We start from the raw sequence: 17,659 nt of genomic DNA, 5'->3' as shown, positions 1-17,659 counted from the left end.
GCCAATTTATCTGGTGGATAATGATTATCTATCTGACCAGCAAATGAAGCACATGCAATAGGCCAGACTTCAGAATTCTGCATAAGCCAATCAACCTGATACCTTGTATATGGTTGTACTATGATATCAGGATCTTTTCCAAAATATTTTTGACTGTTATCTCTGCCTAACATGATTATATCTGCTATAGCTGCATAGTATGGATTAAGAACTTTCTTGGGGGATGAGGGAAGATGAACCCATAATATGGGTGCAGTTTGCCAAAAAAACTGCAGTAGGAGTTAATTTTGTGTTAAAAATAAAGTATAAAGGCTTAGAATAATTAATATGAGTTACAAATTGAGATGAAATAGCATTCTCTACCTTCTGTAAGGCTTTTCTACCCTCCTCTGTTAGAGCCCTGCCAGATTTAGGGTCAGGATCTCCCTTGAGAATATCAAATAGAGGCTTCAATTCTCCTGTTGTAAGTTTCAAATATGGTCGTAGCCAATTAATATCTCCCAATAGTTTTTGAAAATCATTAAGTGTCTTAAGGGAATCAGTCCTCAGTGTGGCTTTACTATTAATAATACGTGGACCATTAATCTGAAATCCTAAATAGGTATATGGGTCTTGTAATTGCACCTTTTCTGGTGCTATTTGTAACCCTGCAGTCTGTAAAGCTGTTCTAAGATCATCAAAGCACTGGAGTACTTGTTTTCCATCTTTTCCAGCTATCAAAACATCATCCATGAAATGAATCATGTAGATTTGCTTCCACATGTTTCTAACACCCTCTATGGCAGAAGCCACAAACTTTTGGCACAAGGTAGGACTGTTAGCCATACCCTGAGGCAAGACCTTCCATTGATATCTTTTCATAGGTTCCCTAAAGTTTATAGAGGGAACACTGAAAGCAAAACGTTTTCTATCATTAGGGTACAAGGGGATAGTAAAAAAACAGTCTTTTAAATCTATAACTATTTTATAATAACCTAAAGGTATGGCCACCGGTGTGGGCAGCCCAGGTTGTAAGGCTCCTATTTTAATCATGGTTGCATTAACAGCCCTCAAGTCTTGCAACAATCTCCACTTTCCTGACTTTTTCCTAATGACAAATATTGGGGTGTTCCAGGGAGAGTTACTCTCTTCTAAATGTCCTGCCTGTAATTGCTCCTGCACTAGCAACTGGGCAGCTTGTAATTTTTCGGTGGTTAGGGACCACTGATCTACCCAGATGGGCGAGTCCCCTTTCCAGGTGATGGGATCCGCACAACGTCCTAGGGGTGCAGCTGAATCAGTAGCCCCCATCAAAAATACCCCAAGCCTCTTCTTTCATTGTTACCATAAACCTCAGTAGGGTGAATAATTCCATTTTCACCTTTTCCTAATCCTTTGCCTGAGGAAGGCTCAGAGTTTACCATTTGAGCCATGATTATTTCATTAGGGCTGCACATAATCAATCCCAACTGGGATAACAGATCTCTGCCCCAGAGATTAATGGGAAGGCCTGAGATGACATAGGGTTGTATATTTCCTGTATTTCCTTCTTTATCTTTCCACGTTAGCACCTTAGAGCTTTGTAGTGGATTTTGACTTTGGCCAATACCCCTTAAATTGGTTAAGGTTGGGGTCAGAGGCCAGGTAGCAGGCCAATCACTTTGTTTTAGGATAGTCACATCAGCTCCTGTGTCAACCAAGCCTTGAAATGCCTTTTCATCTAGCCAAATTGTCATCATAGGTTTTTGTTTAACTATAGGCTGTACCCAGTATGCATCAGAGGAACCAAACCCTTGATCCCCTCTTTTAGGATTCTTATATTTGTGATTAGTAGGGTACAATGGAAGTAACAATAGTTGAGCTATCCTCTTTCCTGTAGGAATGGTGACTATGTTCTGAATTGCCTGTACCATTACCTTAATCTCACCCTGATAATCATTATCTATAACTCCAGGAAAAATTTGTAGTTCCTGCATAGTAGCACTGCTTCTTCCCACTTTCAGGCCAAACACATTTGGGTAAATCGGTCCAAACACTTCAGTGGGTAAGGCCTGAGGTCCCATTTCTGGGGTTAATACTGTGTGTGTGGCAGAACTGAGGTCTAGTCCTGAGCTTCCTGGTGTTGCTCGACTAAGTTCAGAAAGGGATTGGTGTTCCCTGGTAGGACACTGACTGCTCCATAAGCCTGTTTTGGCTTGGGTCGGTTCAGGGCCTGGAGCTGGCCCCTGTTCCCGTTTCCCTGATTATGGGAAAGGGTATTACCTTGTGCATCTTGTTTAGACCTACAATGACTAGCCCAATGCCTTCCACGTTTGCAAATTGGGCAGAGCCCAGGCTGTTTTCTGGGCTGTCTCTGGCTTAACTCATTTTCTACTTTGCAATCTCTTGCAAAGTGTCCAGGCTTACCACATTTAAAACATGCCTTTCTGTCTTTACTTGCCAAAAAATCTCTTACTGATTTTTCTTGCATAGCAGTCACCATAGCTAAGCCCTGTTGGTAAGAGGGACCTATGTCAGAACAAAGTCTGATGTACCCCGTAAGGTCTGTCTTTTTCCTATAAGGTGTAATGGCCACTTGGCAGGCAGGATTAGCATTTTCATATGCAAGTTGTTTCACATAATCTACACCTGCCTCTGCATTACCAAAAATCCTTCCTGCTGTTGTCATTAACCGATGAACAAATTCAGAAAATCACTCATCAGGCCCTTGCCTGACTGTTGTTAAAGATGCACCAGGGTCTCCCTTTACCAGAAGTTTACGCCAAGCCTTCATGGCTGCATTTTGAATTTGAGCAAATAAACCTGGGTCATATTGCATCTGGTTATCACTAGAAGCAAACTGCCCTTCTCCTACTAAGGCATCAAAGGACCAACCATTACCTGCCTGAATATTTCTCCTACCTGTTTCTTTGCAATTCTCATGATACTCTGATTTCCAAATTAAATAGTCTCCACCAGTAAGAACTGCTCTCGCTAACGTATTCCAATCACTAGGAGTTAGCCACTCCTCTGCGGCAGAGTCTAAAATTGCAAGAGTAAAAAGAGCAGTGGCACCGTATTGAGATACTGCATTTTTTAATTCCTTAATAATTTGAAAATTAAAACCTGTGTGATGTCTCCAAGCAACTCCTTGATTGTCTCTAGTCTCAGATACAGGGAAAGCCTCAGCCTTTCCCTCCTCTGGCTGATCTGTGGCTAATCTTAAGCTAGGTGATAGGGACTGCCTTTGGATTCCTAGTTGAGGAATGCAAGGAGCCAGGGGATTTTCACAGTTTACCTCTTGAGACATCTTTCCTGTCTTTAATTTTTGTAGCTGATTAATTAAGTCCTGATACTCTTTTTTTAGCTCTATTTGTTGTTTAAGAACAGATATTTTTTCCTGTAACTCCCTTATGGGATCTATAACCACCATCTCCATTGGGGGAGCACTTGGAGGTGGAGGTGCATAGGGAGGGGGCATTTCAGCATCATAAAATTTGACTTCCTCTTTCTCTTGGTCAGCCCAATCTGGCTCTGACAAATTGTCATCAACCTTTGGTTGTATTTTGGATTCTAACTTATGCTTCCTTTTATTTTGAATAAAAAAGACAGCATTCAAGAACAAAAGCAGAAAATTAACACATGTGAGCAGCAAACAACAAAACCAAAACAGAGAGCTGAATTCAGGCTGACTAATTTCTTGTCCCATTTTCATTACCTTTCTCGAAGCAAAGCAAACCAGAGAGTTGGATTCAGGTTGACTAATTTCTTGTCCCATTTCTTTACCTTTCTCAAAGAGGCAGATTCCTGCGACAATCAACAGATCCATCTTCCAGTAAGGTCCTTCACTGGGTCTCTCGTTCTTGCTGCCCCATGTTCGGGCACCAAAATAATGTTGGGGACCGCACTAGCCCCACGTTGGGTGCCAAAATAATGTTGGGGCCCAAGCTCGAGTCCCTGTTCGGGAGTCAAAATAAATGTTGCAGCCCAGGCAAAATGTTGAGGCCCGGGCCGACCCACATTTGGGCGGCCACTGTATCCAGGCCCAAGCTGCTGCTCCGGTCTGCAGGTCCGCTTTCAGCAAGAGCGAGGGTGAGGGCAGATTCTACCTAATCTCTGATGTGTATGAATCTCTCTCTCTAGTCTGATGTCTGGTTCTGTCTTCTATAGTCTCCCTAATGTCTGAATCCTACTGTCTGCCTCTGCATTTTATATGTCTTACTTCTAAGCCATGCCTCTAAGTTACACCTTTATTCATGCCCTTAGGTCTTGTCTCTAACTCTGATCTCTCTACTTCTAAATCACACACCTTTAATCTCACACACCTTTAATCTCACACACCTTTAATCTCAAGGTATCTAAACCAAGATTATCGGAGTGTTCTCAGCTGTTGTAGGCTATTGTAATTCAAGTCTCATGTCAGGGTATATGGCTCAAGATGGCTGCAAAGCTGATAGCTGCTTTCTGCTAAAAGTCCACCCCCAACACACTTGCTCTCCTCTTGTCTTATTACTCTGATTAGAGCTTCAAGGACTATATTGAATAAATAGGAGAGTGGATAGCTTTGTCTTGTCCCTGATTTTAGTGTGATTACTTCAAATTTCTCTGCATTTAATTTGTTGATGGGTGTTGTTTTGCTAAACATTGCTTTTATTATGTGTAGGTATGTGCCATGATTTCCTGATCCCTCCAAGACTTTTAGCATTGAGTAGTGTTGTATTTGGTCAAAGACTTTCAGCATCTAATGAGATGATCATGTGACATTTTTCTTTGTGTTTGTTACTATAGTGGATTACACTGATAAATTTTCATATATTGAACTATCCATGCATTACTGGGATGAAGTCTACAGGATTGTGGTGAATGCTACTTTTGGTGTGGTCTTGGATTCAGTTTTCAAGAATTTTATTGAATATTTTTGCATCAATATTCATAGCAAACTTGGCTCAGAAGTTCTTTTTATTTGTTGGATCTTTGTGTGGTTTTGTGGATCTTTGTGTTTTGGTATCAGAATAACTGCCTTCATAGAATGAATTAGGTGGTTTTTCTTCACTTTCTATTTTGTGTAATTGTTGAGGAGTATTGGTATTAGCTCTTTTTTGAAGGTCTAGTAGTATTCTGTACTAAATCTATTTGGGCTTGGGCTATTTTTGTTGGGAGACTTTTTTTATTGGATAGTTTATTTATTTACATTTCAAATGTTATTCCTTTTCCCAGTTTCTCCTCTTAAAAACCCATATCCCATCCTCACTCCCCTTGATTCTATGAGGGTGCTACCCTACCCACTCTCCTGCTCCTCCTTCACCACTCTAACATTCCCCTACACTGGGGCATCAAGCCTTCACAGGATCAAGACCCTCCTCTCTTATTGATGCCAGATAAGACCATCCTCTGCTACATATGCAGCTGGAGCCATGGGTCCCACCATGTGTACTCTTTGGCTGGTGGTTTGGTCCCTGGAAGCTCTGGAGAATCTGGTTGGTTGATATTATTGTTCTTCCTATGGGGTTGCAAACTCCTTCAGCTTTTTTAGTTCTTTCCCTAATCCTCTGTTGGGGTCCCCATGCTCAGTCCAATTGTTAGCTCCAAGCATCTACATATGTATTTTTCAGGTTCTGGCAGAGCCTCTCAGGGGACAGCTATATCAGGTTCCTGTCAGCTGGCACTTCTCGGCATCAGCAATAGTGTCTGGGTTTTGTGTCTGCATATGAGATGGACCCTCAGGTGGGGAAGTCTCTGGATAGCCTTTCCTTCACTCTCTGCTCCATTCTTTGTCCCCATATTTCCTTTAGACAAAAGCAATTCTGGGTTAAAATTTCAACCAAGGGTCTTGCCTCACCTTTGGATATTGTCTCTATAGGTTCTCTCACTCCTTTTCTGGGTATTTCAGCTAATGTGATCTCCACTGGGTCCTGTATCTTGCTTTCCTGGCATCTGGAATTTTCTGGTGAGTACCTCCAGTTCTCCATTCCTCATTGCCACATACCTCTGATCAATTTTCTGACTCTCTGTATATCACCCCTGTCTCCTCCCATACCTGAATCCTGGCCCCCTTTTCCTTTCTCCTTTCTCTGTTCCTCCCAAGTCCCTCCCACCCTCTACCTCCCTTCAAAGGAGGACTGACATATCCACCCTTTGGCCTTCCTATTTGAACTTTATATGGTATGTGAGTTGTATAGTAGGCATTCAGAACATTTTGCCTAATATCCATTTACCAGTGAGTACATATCATGTGTGTTCTTTTGTGATTGGGTTACCTCACTCAGGATGATATTCTATAGTTCTACCCATTTGCCTGTGAATTTCATGAATTCATTATTGTTAATTTAATTTGCATTTTCTGTATTCATTCCTCTGTTGAGGGACTTCTGGATTGTTCCAGCTTCTGGCTATTATAAATAAGGCTACTATGAACATAGTGGAGCACGTTTCCTTGTTATATGATGGGACATCTTTTGGATACATGTCCTGGAGTTGTATAGCCAGGTCCTCAGGTAGTACTATGTCCAATATTCTGAGGAACTACCAGACTGATTTCCAGAGTGGTTGTACCAGTTTGCAATATCACCAATAATGGAGGAGTGTTTCTTTTTCTCCACATCCTCTCCAGCATCTGCTGTCACCTGACTTTAAATGACTGTCTCTATTTCCTTAGGGGTTATGGGACTGTTCAAAGCATTTACCTGCTGTTGATTTAACACTGGTGCATGGTATCTGTCTAAAAAGTCATCCATTTCATCTAGATTTTTCAGTTTTGCTTTGTATAGGCTTTTGTTGTAATGCTTCATGACTTTTTTGAATTTCCTCAGTTTCTGTTGTCATATTTCCCTTTTCATTTCTGATTTTGTTAAGTTTGATACTGTTTCTGTGTCATTTACTTAGTTTGGCTAAGGCTGATCTATCTTACCAGTTTTCTCAAAGATCCAGCTCCTGGTTTTGTTGATTCTTTGTTAGGTTCTCTTGTTTCTAATTGATTGATTTCAGCTCTGAGTTTGAGTATTTTGTGCCATCTACTCCTCTTGGGTGTGTTTGATTCTTTTTGTTCTAGAGTTTTCAGGTTTACTTTTAACATACTCTTGAGAAGTCTGGTGTAATTCTGGTAAGTCTGCCTTTATAGGTTACTTTTCCTGTTTCTCTTACAGACTTTAATAATCTTTCTTTGTTATGTACATTTAGTGTTTTGATTATTATGTGACAGGGGGATTTTCTGGTCTAATCTATTTGGTGCTCTATAGGCTTCGTGTATGTTTATGGCCATCTCTTTCTTTAGGTTAAGGAAGTTTTCTCCTGTGATTTTTGTTGAAGGTTTTTTTTTCCTCTTTGAGGTGGGAATCTTTGTTGGGAACCAAGCTGGCCCACACTTGGGGGCCAGAAATGTTGGGGCCTAGGCTGCCCCACTTTGGGCTGCCTAAGATGTTGAGGCCCTCTCCACTCTGCTTGGCGGCCACTGTATCCCGGCCCAAGCTGCTGCTCTGGTCTGCAGGTCAGGGTCTAGTGAGCGAGAGAGTGAGGACGAACTTGAAGAATAGAGCCCAGACAGAGTGTGATTCAATCCCGTTTATTCTTCAGTCTCTCTTCCTAGTCCAAGTCCCAAGTCTTGAGTTCCTAGTTCCTAGTTGTACTCCTCCTAGTTCCTAGCTGTATTCAATCTAGTTCCTAGTTGTACTCAATCTAGTTCCTAGTTATACTCAATTCTTCTGTCTGTCTCTGCCTTTTATATGTCTCACTTCTAAGCCATACCTCTAAGTCACACCTTTAATCATGCCTTTAGGTCTTGTCTCTAAATCTGATTTCTAATTCACACTCTTAAGTCACACACCTTTAATCTCACACACCTTTAATCTCACACACCCAGGGGAAAATCCTGGGTATCTAAAGCAAGATGTTATCAGAGTGTGCTCAGCTGTTGTAGGCTATTGTAATCACATCTCTTATCAGGGTATATGGCTCAAGATGGCTGCAAAGCTGATAGCCGCTTTCTGCTAAAAGTTGGTTCCCAAAAAATCTTCACCATTTTCTATTTTTATTATGCTTATGTTTGGTCTTTTTTCTAGTGTCCCAAATTTTGGGTTAGAAAATTTTTATACTTTGCATTTTTTGACTGATGTTTTGATATCTTCTATGGTATCTACTATGCCTGAGATTTACTCTTCCATCTGTTGTATTCTATTGGTGATGTTTGTGTCTGTAGTTCCTGATCACTTCCTTAGATTTTGCATCTTCTGGATTTCCTCCATTTGTGATTTCTTTATTGTTTCCAATTTCATTTTTAGGTCTTGGACCATGTTGGTCAATTCTTCACCTGTTTGATTGTATTTTCCTGTATTTCTTTAAAAGATTTATTTGTTTCCTCTTTAAGGGTTTCTACCCATTTGCCTGTGTTTTCCTGTATTTCTTTAAGGAAGTTATTTATATCATCCTTAAAGGCCTCTATAATATTCATGAGATGGGACTTTAGGCCAGAATCTTGCTCTTCAGGTGTGATGAGGTATCCAGGACTTGCTGTGGTAGAAGAAATGTGTTCTGATGGTACCAAGTTATATTAGATTCTATTGCTTATATTCCTGTATCTGCTTTTCACCATTTCATTATCTCTAGTGTTAACTGACACAGGTGTCCTGGATAAGAGCTGGCCTATATGGATTCAGGTAGAGCTGTGTGACCTGTATTAGAGCAGGCCTCTTCTGATGCAGGCACTGGTATCACTGGTTAGGGCAGGCCTCCTCTGTCCCTAGTTAGAGTAGTCATCTTGTGTCTCTTGTTATGGCAGACCTCCTGAGATACAGGCTGGCTGTGGTGTAGGAGGTGTATGGTGGGGGACGACCAGTACACTTATCTGCTATAGATATAGGTGGAAGTGTAGACTGGAAGGGCATTTATCGTTTTAATTTTATATGGTAAAAGATTTTATTTTTTGGTTTAATATATTTGCTGTTCTGTAAGTTTCTTGTATGTTTATAGCCATCAATTTCTTTAAGTTAGGAAAATTTAATTAACCTAATTGAAGAAGCTACATGAGGAATAGCTTTGATATGTATCAGCAGAATCTTGAAGAACATCAGGAGACTTGATAGAAGCTGAGATTTTTTTCCTCATTTTTAGCTCATTTGAGAATGGGAACATCCAGAGGCAGCTCTAGACAAATTCTCTATGTCTACTCTTAGCTTGGGCCCATAGTGTGGATGTGATATATTCTCTAACTGCAACCTTAAGTGCTGAACGACTGGTATAGATTGGTCAAATTTCTGTGCAGTGTCAGCTAGCTTTTTCAAGAAACACTGTACACAGATGTATCCATATTTCAGATTCTAGAGTCTAGGATATATATTGACTTTTTTTTGAAAAATATGGAAATGGGTGGCTAAAGATGATCTCAAAAAATAGTAACCATAATTATAGAATATAAAACATACTCTAAACAATACAAGCAGGAAAATTCTGGCCAATGAAATTCTGCTTCAGGACAATATTTGGGCAGTACCATTTTTAAAGTCTTAATTTTTTTCACCTGGCTTAAGGATTGGGATAGCACCATGTGTACAAGTTCTAAGTCAATTGTCTGTACTGTAGTACTACCCATTCTGAAAAGTGCACACCATAACCAATCAGTATCAGTACCCTCTTCTGGGTTGAATGTCCACTTATAGATGGATAGAATCCATGTTTCAATATCAGCATGGGATTTTTGGGCTCCTACTTGTGGCTGTTCCAAGCATACTCCAAACTGGCTTTGCTAGCTTGTTTGAACAGTGTAGCTAATGTTGATACCAACACATATTTTTGTAATAATTCTAGTAGGGAAGCTTTTCCCAGATGGATTGAATCATAAGCTTGTGGTCTGATCATATTATCTGTCATCTATGGAATTACTAGTTTCCTATCTGTGGAAATCAGTCAGACCTCTGGATTTTCATTAGCCTCTTTATCAGTTGTTCTTTTTCTTTTTGGTTATATGTGGGAACTCTGGGAATATCAGGAAGATAAAACACAAATTCTGTAAAGATAATGATTGGAGACTATGGGGATACGTATTCACACAGGGCAGTCTGTTTGGGTGCCTCATCTGTCAATTGGTACTTCAAATTCACTCAATGTTGGCTCTTTATTTGGTCCTGTCATTGTACAAATACCAAGGGTAGGCATAACTTGGGGACACAGATATCTTCTAGGAGGTTAAACGTGTACTCTTCATTTTTAATTTCTTTTGCCTTAAAGGTAAACAGTCCCACTTCTTTGTATATCATTGTTGCACCAACTTAGGATATGTCTAAAAATGTCTCTGGGGAATAATGCCAGTTACTGGATACTATACTGAAAGACTGTGTAAGTAGGTAACTTTGTAAAACTGTTTTTAATCTGTGGGGCACAATAGAACTAAGCACGCCTTAATGTCACTTTGTCAAAAGAAGAATAACCAATGGCAACATTTAGAATGCAAACAATCAAAGAAGAATACCTATCTATCCAGAATTCAGTGAAAAATGGAACAACAACGACAAAAAAAAAAACAATCAAAATGTGCTTGACAATTTCAGAAAAAAAAATGTAATCTATTTTTAAATTTTCTTAAACAAAATACAAGTATTATCAAGACAAATAATCTATACCTACAAATCACATGAAGAAAAATTTAGGTTAATTTTGTGTGCAGTTTATGGGAGAGTTATCTACTGTTCCATAAAATAGTATTATAGAAGCTGGTAACAATTAATTGTAGTTTTTACAATAAATATTTGACATTTTAAAACAAAAGCAAGTTTTAGGTGTCAAATATTAAGATTATGTGTAAATTAATATAATATATTTTATGAAAATATTTTCAATGCCAAATTACCCTTTAAGTTTGTATCATTGCTATTTGCCAATACATTTATCTTTTTGTATTAATCTATGCTACAAATTGCTAAAACTATGACCCTTAAGCAAAAATTTTATTCTATGACATAACCAATCAAATTGCTCTCAGATAATCAAAGTAATTATTTAATCATGAGACATTTAAAGAGCTCTATAAAAGAAAAAAAACAACAGAATATAGTTTTAAATTATAAGTTAATTGTGAATTTTAAAAGATTATAATAATAAAAAGATGGATATTTGTTTTCATTAAGAATCCTTTTCCCTTGGTTTAGTCCAGAAATACAAGTCCACAGCAAATGTCACATCAGAGTAAACACACTGCCCTACTGATATGTTTCCTCAAGGCTATCTCCATGTCTCTGTTCCTCAAGCTATATATAAAGGGATTCAACATTTGAGGGACTAATGTACACATCACATAAGCAAATGCAGTATTTGTGACAGAGGTAGTAAATGCAGAGCTGATATAAACACCCAATGCTGTACCATAGAACAAGGAAACCACTGAAAGGTGAGAACCACAGGTAGAAATTGCTTTATACTTTCCTTTCACTGAGGACATTCTCAAAACAGAAGATGCAATTTGAGTATAAGAGAAAATTATTCCTGAGATTGGAATTCCATTAAGTATGATTGTTGCAAGATATATCAGAATATAATTGACCAGGGTGTCAGAACAAGCTAGCTTGATGACTTGAGCAAGTTCACAGAAAAATAAGGGTATTTCTACATTTGTGCAGAAGGACAGCCACAACACTGTCAGACCAAGTAATCCACTGTTCACAAGACTAATGATTAGAGATAATAGAATTAGCAAACCACAGGTTTGAGGATTCATGATCACTGTGTAGTTCAGGGGATGACATATGGCAACATAACGGTCATATGCCATTACTGAAAGAAGACAACTTTCAAAACTACAAAAAAGCAAGGTAAAGCAAATTTGTGTAAGACAGCCAGTATATGTAATGCTCTGATCCTGTTCATGAATGTTTACCAAAGTCTTTGGAATTATGGTTGTGCTTAAGCAGATGTCATTAAATGATAGATTAGAGAGAAATATGTACATGGGTGTGTGGAGATGGGAATCAGTACTGACAGTCAGAATGATGAGTAAATTTCCCAACAGTGTGATCAAGTACATGAAGGTAAACATGCTGAAGATGAATGGCTTCAGTGCTGGATCATCTGTTATTCCCATGAGAAAGAATCCTGAAACATCTGTTTGGTTTTTAGATTCCATTTTACTGGTCAATCTGGTGGAAATATTGAGAAAAATCAAATGTAATGGTGAAGAGTAGCATTTATAATAATGTTAGAAATATATGTCCATTCTGTTATATTCCTGACAAACTGTTAATATTATGGTTTTTATCTTACATTTTAAATCATACTCCAGGTGGTTTTGATGTAAAATGAATCATGAGGAAGCATGAATTTATAAAAACATCTTTTTCATCTGAGTTTTAATGTCTGGTAAATTTTTGTTATGTTTCTTCTGTTAGTCTCTCCCTCTATAATCTACTTTACGCTTGTTTTTATATAATTTAATAATTTTTGTACATTACCTTGTTTTTTAATTGTTCTGAGCACACAGTTTAAACATCTTAGAATGATATGGATTTTAAATAAGAAATATCCAATAATTATAGTATGAAAAAGAAAAGTAAAAAGTTATGAATAATGTTGGGAAATTTGAGAGCAGGAAGGCGAAAATGGAAGGATGGTGGGAGCACACCCTCATAGGAACTCCCAGAATTATATGGATTAGACATGACAGAGGCAAGCTGCCAGAAGACTAGATTCCAGAATTCAAACAAACAATTATCTTGATACTAAAATTTGTTTTGAGAATTGTATATTGCAGAATACATAGCCTTGGTATATCTACTCATCAGGCAAGCTGAGCAGACCTTCTCAAACCTCTGATGTCCTGGAATTCTAGCTGGATGCAGTGAAGACACAGTGTCAGAGGCTTATCAATTTACTCTTCCCCCAACCCCTCTTCTAGTATCTCAACATCCATAATCAGCTTGAAGAAATTAATGAAGAGTCAGCACCCCTATTCCCTGGGCTTTGAGACTGAGGTGGTTAATATTGAGCTGTCTTTCTAGGGGAAAGTAGTGGTTTTGGTGGAACAGGGAGGATTAGCTAGGATTTATTGCATAGCCATAACCTACTGGTAGAAATATGTATAATTGTTATTAAGATGAAGTTATAATTTCTTAAATGGTACAAAATTTACTTTGATTTCAAATTTATGGTTTTCATTGGTACGAGCTTCTAATTAATATAAAAGTGAGATGAATATTGTTACTATCATAGGCATTGTGCCTGTATAACACATTTAGGAATACAAGGCTTAGACCCAGTCCTTCTTTAACTTTTTAAAGTTATTTGAGATGGTTAGCCTGTGAGTTAAGGGCCTATAGCTAATTCATGTCTTTGAGTTTATTGTTAGAGTGTTTTCTCTATCTTTTTTAGAAATAGCTGAGAGGAGTTAACAGACAGCAGTCCAGATTGCCTTACATAAATAGTTGGTTTTCAAAACCTCATAAATCCAGAGAATTGATGTTACAAACATTTCTGTATTAATGCTCATTTTCATTAGAGACCAGTCTGCTCCTGACAGCTTCCTGTCTTGGATTCTAAGAAAAAAATTGAGCATCTTTGGAGTTATTCTAATTGTGGTGAGACAGCCACTAGGCAAGAATTGCCTTTTTCTATCTACAGACAAATTACTGTCCAGAAAAGGACACACTTGCAGAATAGTCGACTGATTATATGTGCCTAGACAGAGTAATCAGCCCTTAAGAATTCTGCATCACTAAGGTCTATCAGATGATCCTGGGCAAGAAGGCTGAAGATCAGATGCTCCAACATTCTGTAGTATAGGGACTGTCCAGGTGTTCATTGGTCTCTATAAATTGGCTATGTTTTAGAAGCTATGCTTTGTGCTTCCCATACTTTCAGTTAACTCAGTCATTCTGGATTTCTGATGGGGTTGAAAACTTATAGTCTCATAGCCAATCCTCGCTATTTACTTTGAGAGAAAATATTTGAGAGGATTGTTTTCAGCTGACATTCATTCTAAAGCCAAGAAAAAAAAAGCCAAGATCAGAGCTAAGTCTTTTATTTAGGAGAGATGACAGAGGTTCTGCTTAGTCAACAAAATAATGGACTGAGTATTAGGTCTATCTTGCACCTTACTGGCATAAATTGGTATAGTTATGCTTTAACTGTATTTTGAGAGAAAAGTTTTATTTTAAGAGGAAGGGTGATATGTAGGAGGAGCTAAGGTGGGAGGAGTATGGAGAGGAGGAGTATGGAAAGGAGGAAGAGAAGGAGAAGAGGAGCTAGGTTGAGAGAGAAAGAGGGAGGAGGGCCAGTCAGGGAGGCAGATGTTCACATGTCTCCGCCAGTCAAAGATAGTTGATATATCTAGGTTGGGTATTAGGTTACACTTCTGATTGATATTGAGCATTACCAAATTTATAAAGCCTTTGGTTAACACTTAAAAAAATGTATAAAAGCAAAAAGGAGAAGGGGGTATGGGATAGGGGTTTTCTAGGGAGGGGAAATGGGAAAAGGGGATGGCATCTGAAATGTAAATAAAATATCCAATAAAAATAAATTAAAAAGAAGAAATACTTTTAAAAAGTTATGAATACCTAAATATAAAATATTTATCATATATTGGCTTGCTTATCAGACATGATGGCATTATGTCAAATTATTCTTTCAGGTATTCACCCCACTTACCCAATGATGTCTTTAGGAAATCTAAAATTTACTTGTTAACATGAAAAATATAGACACTGATTGGAAGAGTCAGGATTATAACTTTAATCATATGATTGTGCAGTTAACTTTTTAATCAATGTTGGTTTATGTATCTGAAGCATACATAATTAGTAGTTTTGGATGATAGCCAAGTTCTCCAAGTTATGTTCATGATTTTAAAGTTTTTACTTGGAAAATCTATAGCCTTTCCATTTATAAGATAGTCTCCTTACAGTAACTAAATTAGGTTCAATAATACTTTCTTCCTGGTAGAACTAATGAAAGATTGAATATATATATAATCGTTCTCATGACACTCTGCCACAGAAAGGCAACTCATGATTATTGAAAGTTAATTTTTTAGGAATGTTACTATCAGATTATCTGTTAAGCTATGTGAAAATCTTCCCATAAGAGAAGGGAATACACAGCTTTTCAGTTTTAAGAAAAAAAATCAAGATAAAGGATGGAATAAAATGAACATTAAAGACCTTTAAGAAAGAAATTTAAGTATGTAAGTTCTATAGTCATTAGGAAACATGAATCTTCTAGATAATAGTTAAATGTTTTATTAATCACACATTTTATTTATATGACAAACACTGGGCTAAGGCAATACATGTTCACTCTAAGACTGTGGATGATAGCTTTATGGCAAGGTGAAGAGTTTACAAGATATACTACATAAATTAACATGTGACATATAAATTCTCAATGTAATCTATAGTCAAGTTCATACTTTGTGAGTGAGGAAAATCATTGATAGGAGAAAAATACCTGTATAGTAGGAAATTTATGCATATAATTGATCCATACCTTATGAGTTGAAAATGAAAGGTGTTAATTATATTTAAATTAATCTGGAACAGAAACAATGAAACTATTTTGTAACAAGAAATGAGTAAAATAAAATGACCTATCTCAATGCTAAGTGTTTATTATTCTCACACTGCCATTTTGTACAAGTTTTGTTTTTGTTTCCTGCCAGGAACATAAGTCATCATACAGTCATCAAAAATAAATAATTCTTTGGGGATAGGAGGACATTAGACAGTAATAGAATAGTTGTAGATTTTGCATTGTAAACAGAGATGTATTCAAGAGTAGAAAAATACGTTTGAGAATTATGGTCTAAGATACAATTAACATATATAAATTAACACGAATTTAAACATAAGTGGATAAGAGATGATGAATTACTCTTAACTTCACTATCTAAAGTTTAAGGACTTTAGATGACCCGTGGATGTCAAAGAAGAATACACATATTGACTTACTTGGATATTAAAGTTCTCATAATAAAAGGTAGATTGTCTGAGTCCTTTCTCCTTTGTCAGGTAGGCTCCTTTCTAGGAGGACTCATAGGTATCTGTTTCTGACTGTGGCTGGTGTGTGTCAGGAGGCTTCCACAGGCTGAATTCTATAGTCTCTTCATCTCCAGGGATCAAATTTCCAAATGTCCTCATTAGACCCATTACATTACTTTGTTTCTGATCCCCTAAGCACATGTCCTTAAAGACCATTAATAAAATAAGTTCAAAAAGCCTGTATCTCAGCTCCTACAGGTTTCATTATATTATACGACATTTTGTATAATTTCAACTAATAACTATTTCAAATACCTTGCATGCCTGACATGCATTATCTCACTAGTACATGAAAATATTTCTTAATTGTCACCAAATGGTCATTACACATGTAAAGATATCAGAAAATTTTATTTCTATTTTACAAACATAACGTGGCCTATGTATGTGGGTACCAGAGATATAATTATAAATAACAGCTGTTTGCCATCAATGAGCTATATCTGAGAAAAAAAAATCTTTCTCTGAAAATTCTTTTTCATTTTCATTGTTCAGTGCTGACTTTAGAAAATACCATAAAGTTATTTGTATTATAGTTTTTACTTTTTGTATTTTATTTGTATCTTTGTGAAAAATCCTTTGTAACCTAGCCTTTCACTTTTCATGTAGCCAAAAATGGAATTGAAGTCCTCATTTCTTACCTCTACTTTTCAAGTGGAGGATAATAGCCATATACCATCATATACACCTTCAAAGTTTTAAAAGTAGTACTTTCAATGAGTTGTTTTCTATTTCAATGTCTATTATTATTAACATGATGGCATTATTAATTGAAACCATAATATTTTTTAGAATTATTTTATTTTTTTGTCATTGTTCTGTAGCCCAAATAACTTCAGCAGTAGGGAATACCCAGGTGCCCAATTGATGTGGGTCGCCTCTCCCCTATGCATAAACACCCTCTTCCTTTTGACCTACAACTGCTTGGGGGCAGTTCAGCCTGTTTCCAACTCTTTCTTAACACTCTACAGTCTGTAAGCCTCCCAGGAGATTTTCTCTAGTCAGGGGAACAAAGTGGTTAGCTGTCCAAATAAGTGCAAAAGCAGGGACCCCCAGGTTCCCAATGCACATGGGACTCTGCCCCCTTACTCACAAATGCTATGTCCCTTCTGGTCTGCATATGTTTGGTCAGATCAGTGTGTCTTGCCCACTTTCACAATACTGCACAGTTTACTGGGCTCCAAGAAGAACTGTTGCTGCCTGGGCAACAGCTATGGTAGCCTCCAAAATAATCACAGCAGTAGGGACCCTCCAGGTGCCCTGTAGACATTGGAGTCCTCCTCCCTATGTGCAAACACCATCTACCTTCTGATCTGAATCTGTGTGGGGACAGATCAGCCTCTCTTCCTCTCTCTGAATACCATACAGTCTGCAGGGCTCACAGAAGATCTGCTGCAGCTGGGGCAACAGTCTGCAAGTCTCCCAGGAGACCAGCTACATCTAGGGCCACAGATCTCCCAGGAGATCAGCTGTAACCCAGGGACACACGAGGCAGGCTCCAGACAGAGATACCCAGACCAGCTAACACCAGAGATAATCAGATGGTAGGAGGCAAATGCAAGATCATAAACAACAGAAACCAATATACTTTGACAGCATCAGAACCCAGCTCTCCCTACATGGCAAGCCATAGAATCCCCAATAAACCTGAAAAGCCTGATGTTGACTTGAAATTCCATCTCATGAAGATA

General features: G+C 37.9%; 1 protein-coding gene across 1 annotated transcript; it reads right to left on the bottom strand.

Moving 5' to 3' along the window:
* Window positions 1-7,500: 7,500 nt before the first annotated feature.
* Window positions 7,501-15,997, bottom strand: LOC143439643 (olfactory receptor 7G2-like). Its single transcript, XM_076925980.1, has 2 exons — window positions 15,879-15,997; window positions 7,501-12,074 (listed from the first exon to the last, which is right to left on the bottom strand). Exons 1-2 carry the CDS (start codon window positions 15,896-15,898, stop codon window positions 11,123-11,125), a joined length of 972 nt encoding a protein of 323 aa, XP_076782095.1. The 5' UTR covers window positions 15,899-15,997; the 3' UTR covers window positions 7,501-11,122.
* Window positions 15,998-17,659: the final 1,662 nt, after the last annotated feature.

Source organism: Arvicanthis niloticus, chromosome 27 (assembly GCF_011762505.2).
Source record: "Arvicanthis niloticus isolate mArvNil1 chromosome 27, mArvNil1.pat.X, whole genome shotgun sequence".
NCBI lineage: Eukaryota > Metazoa > Chordata > Mammalia > Rodentia > Muridae > Arvicanthis > Arvicanthis niloticus.
Note: the sequence above shows the minus strand (reverse complement) of the source record. Positions and strands in the feature narration are given on the sequence as shown.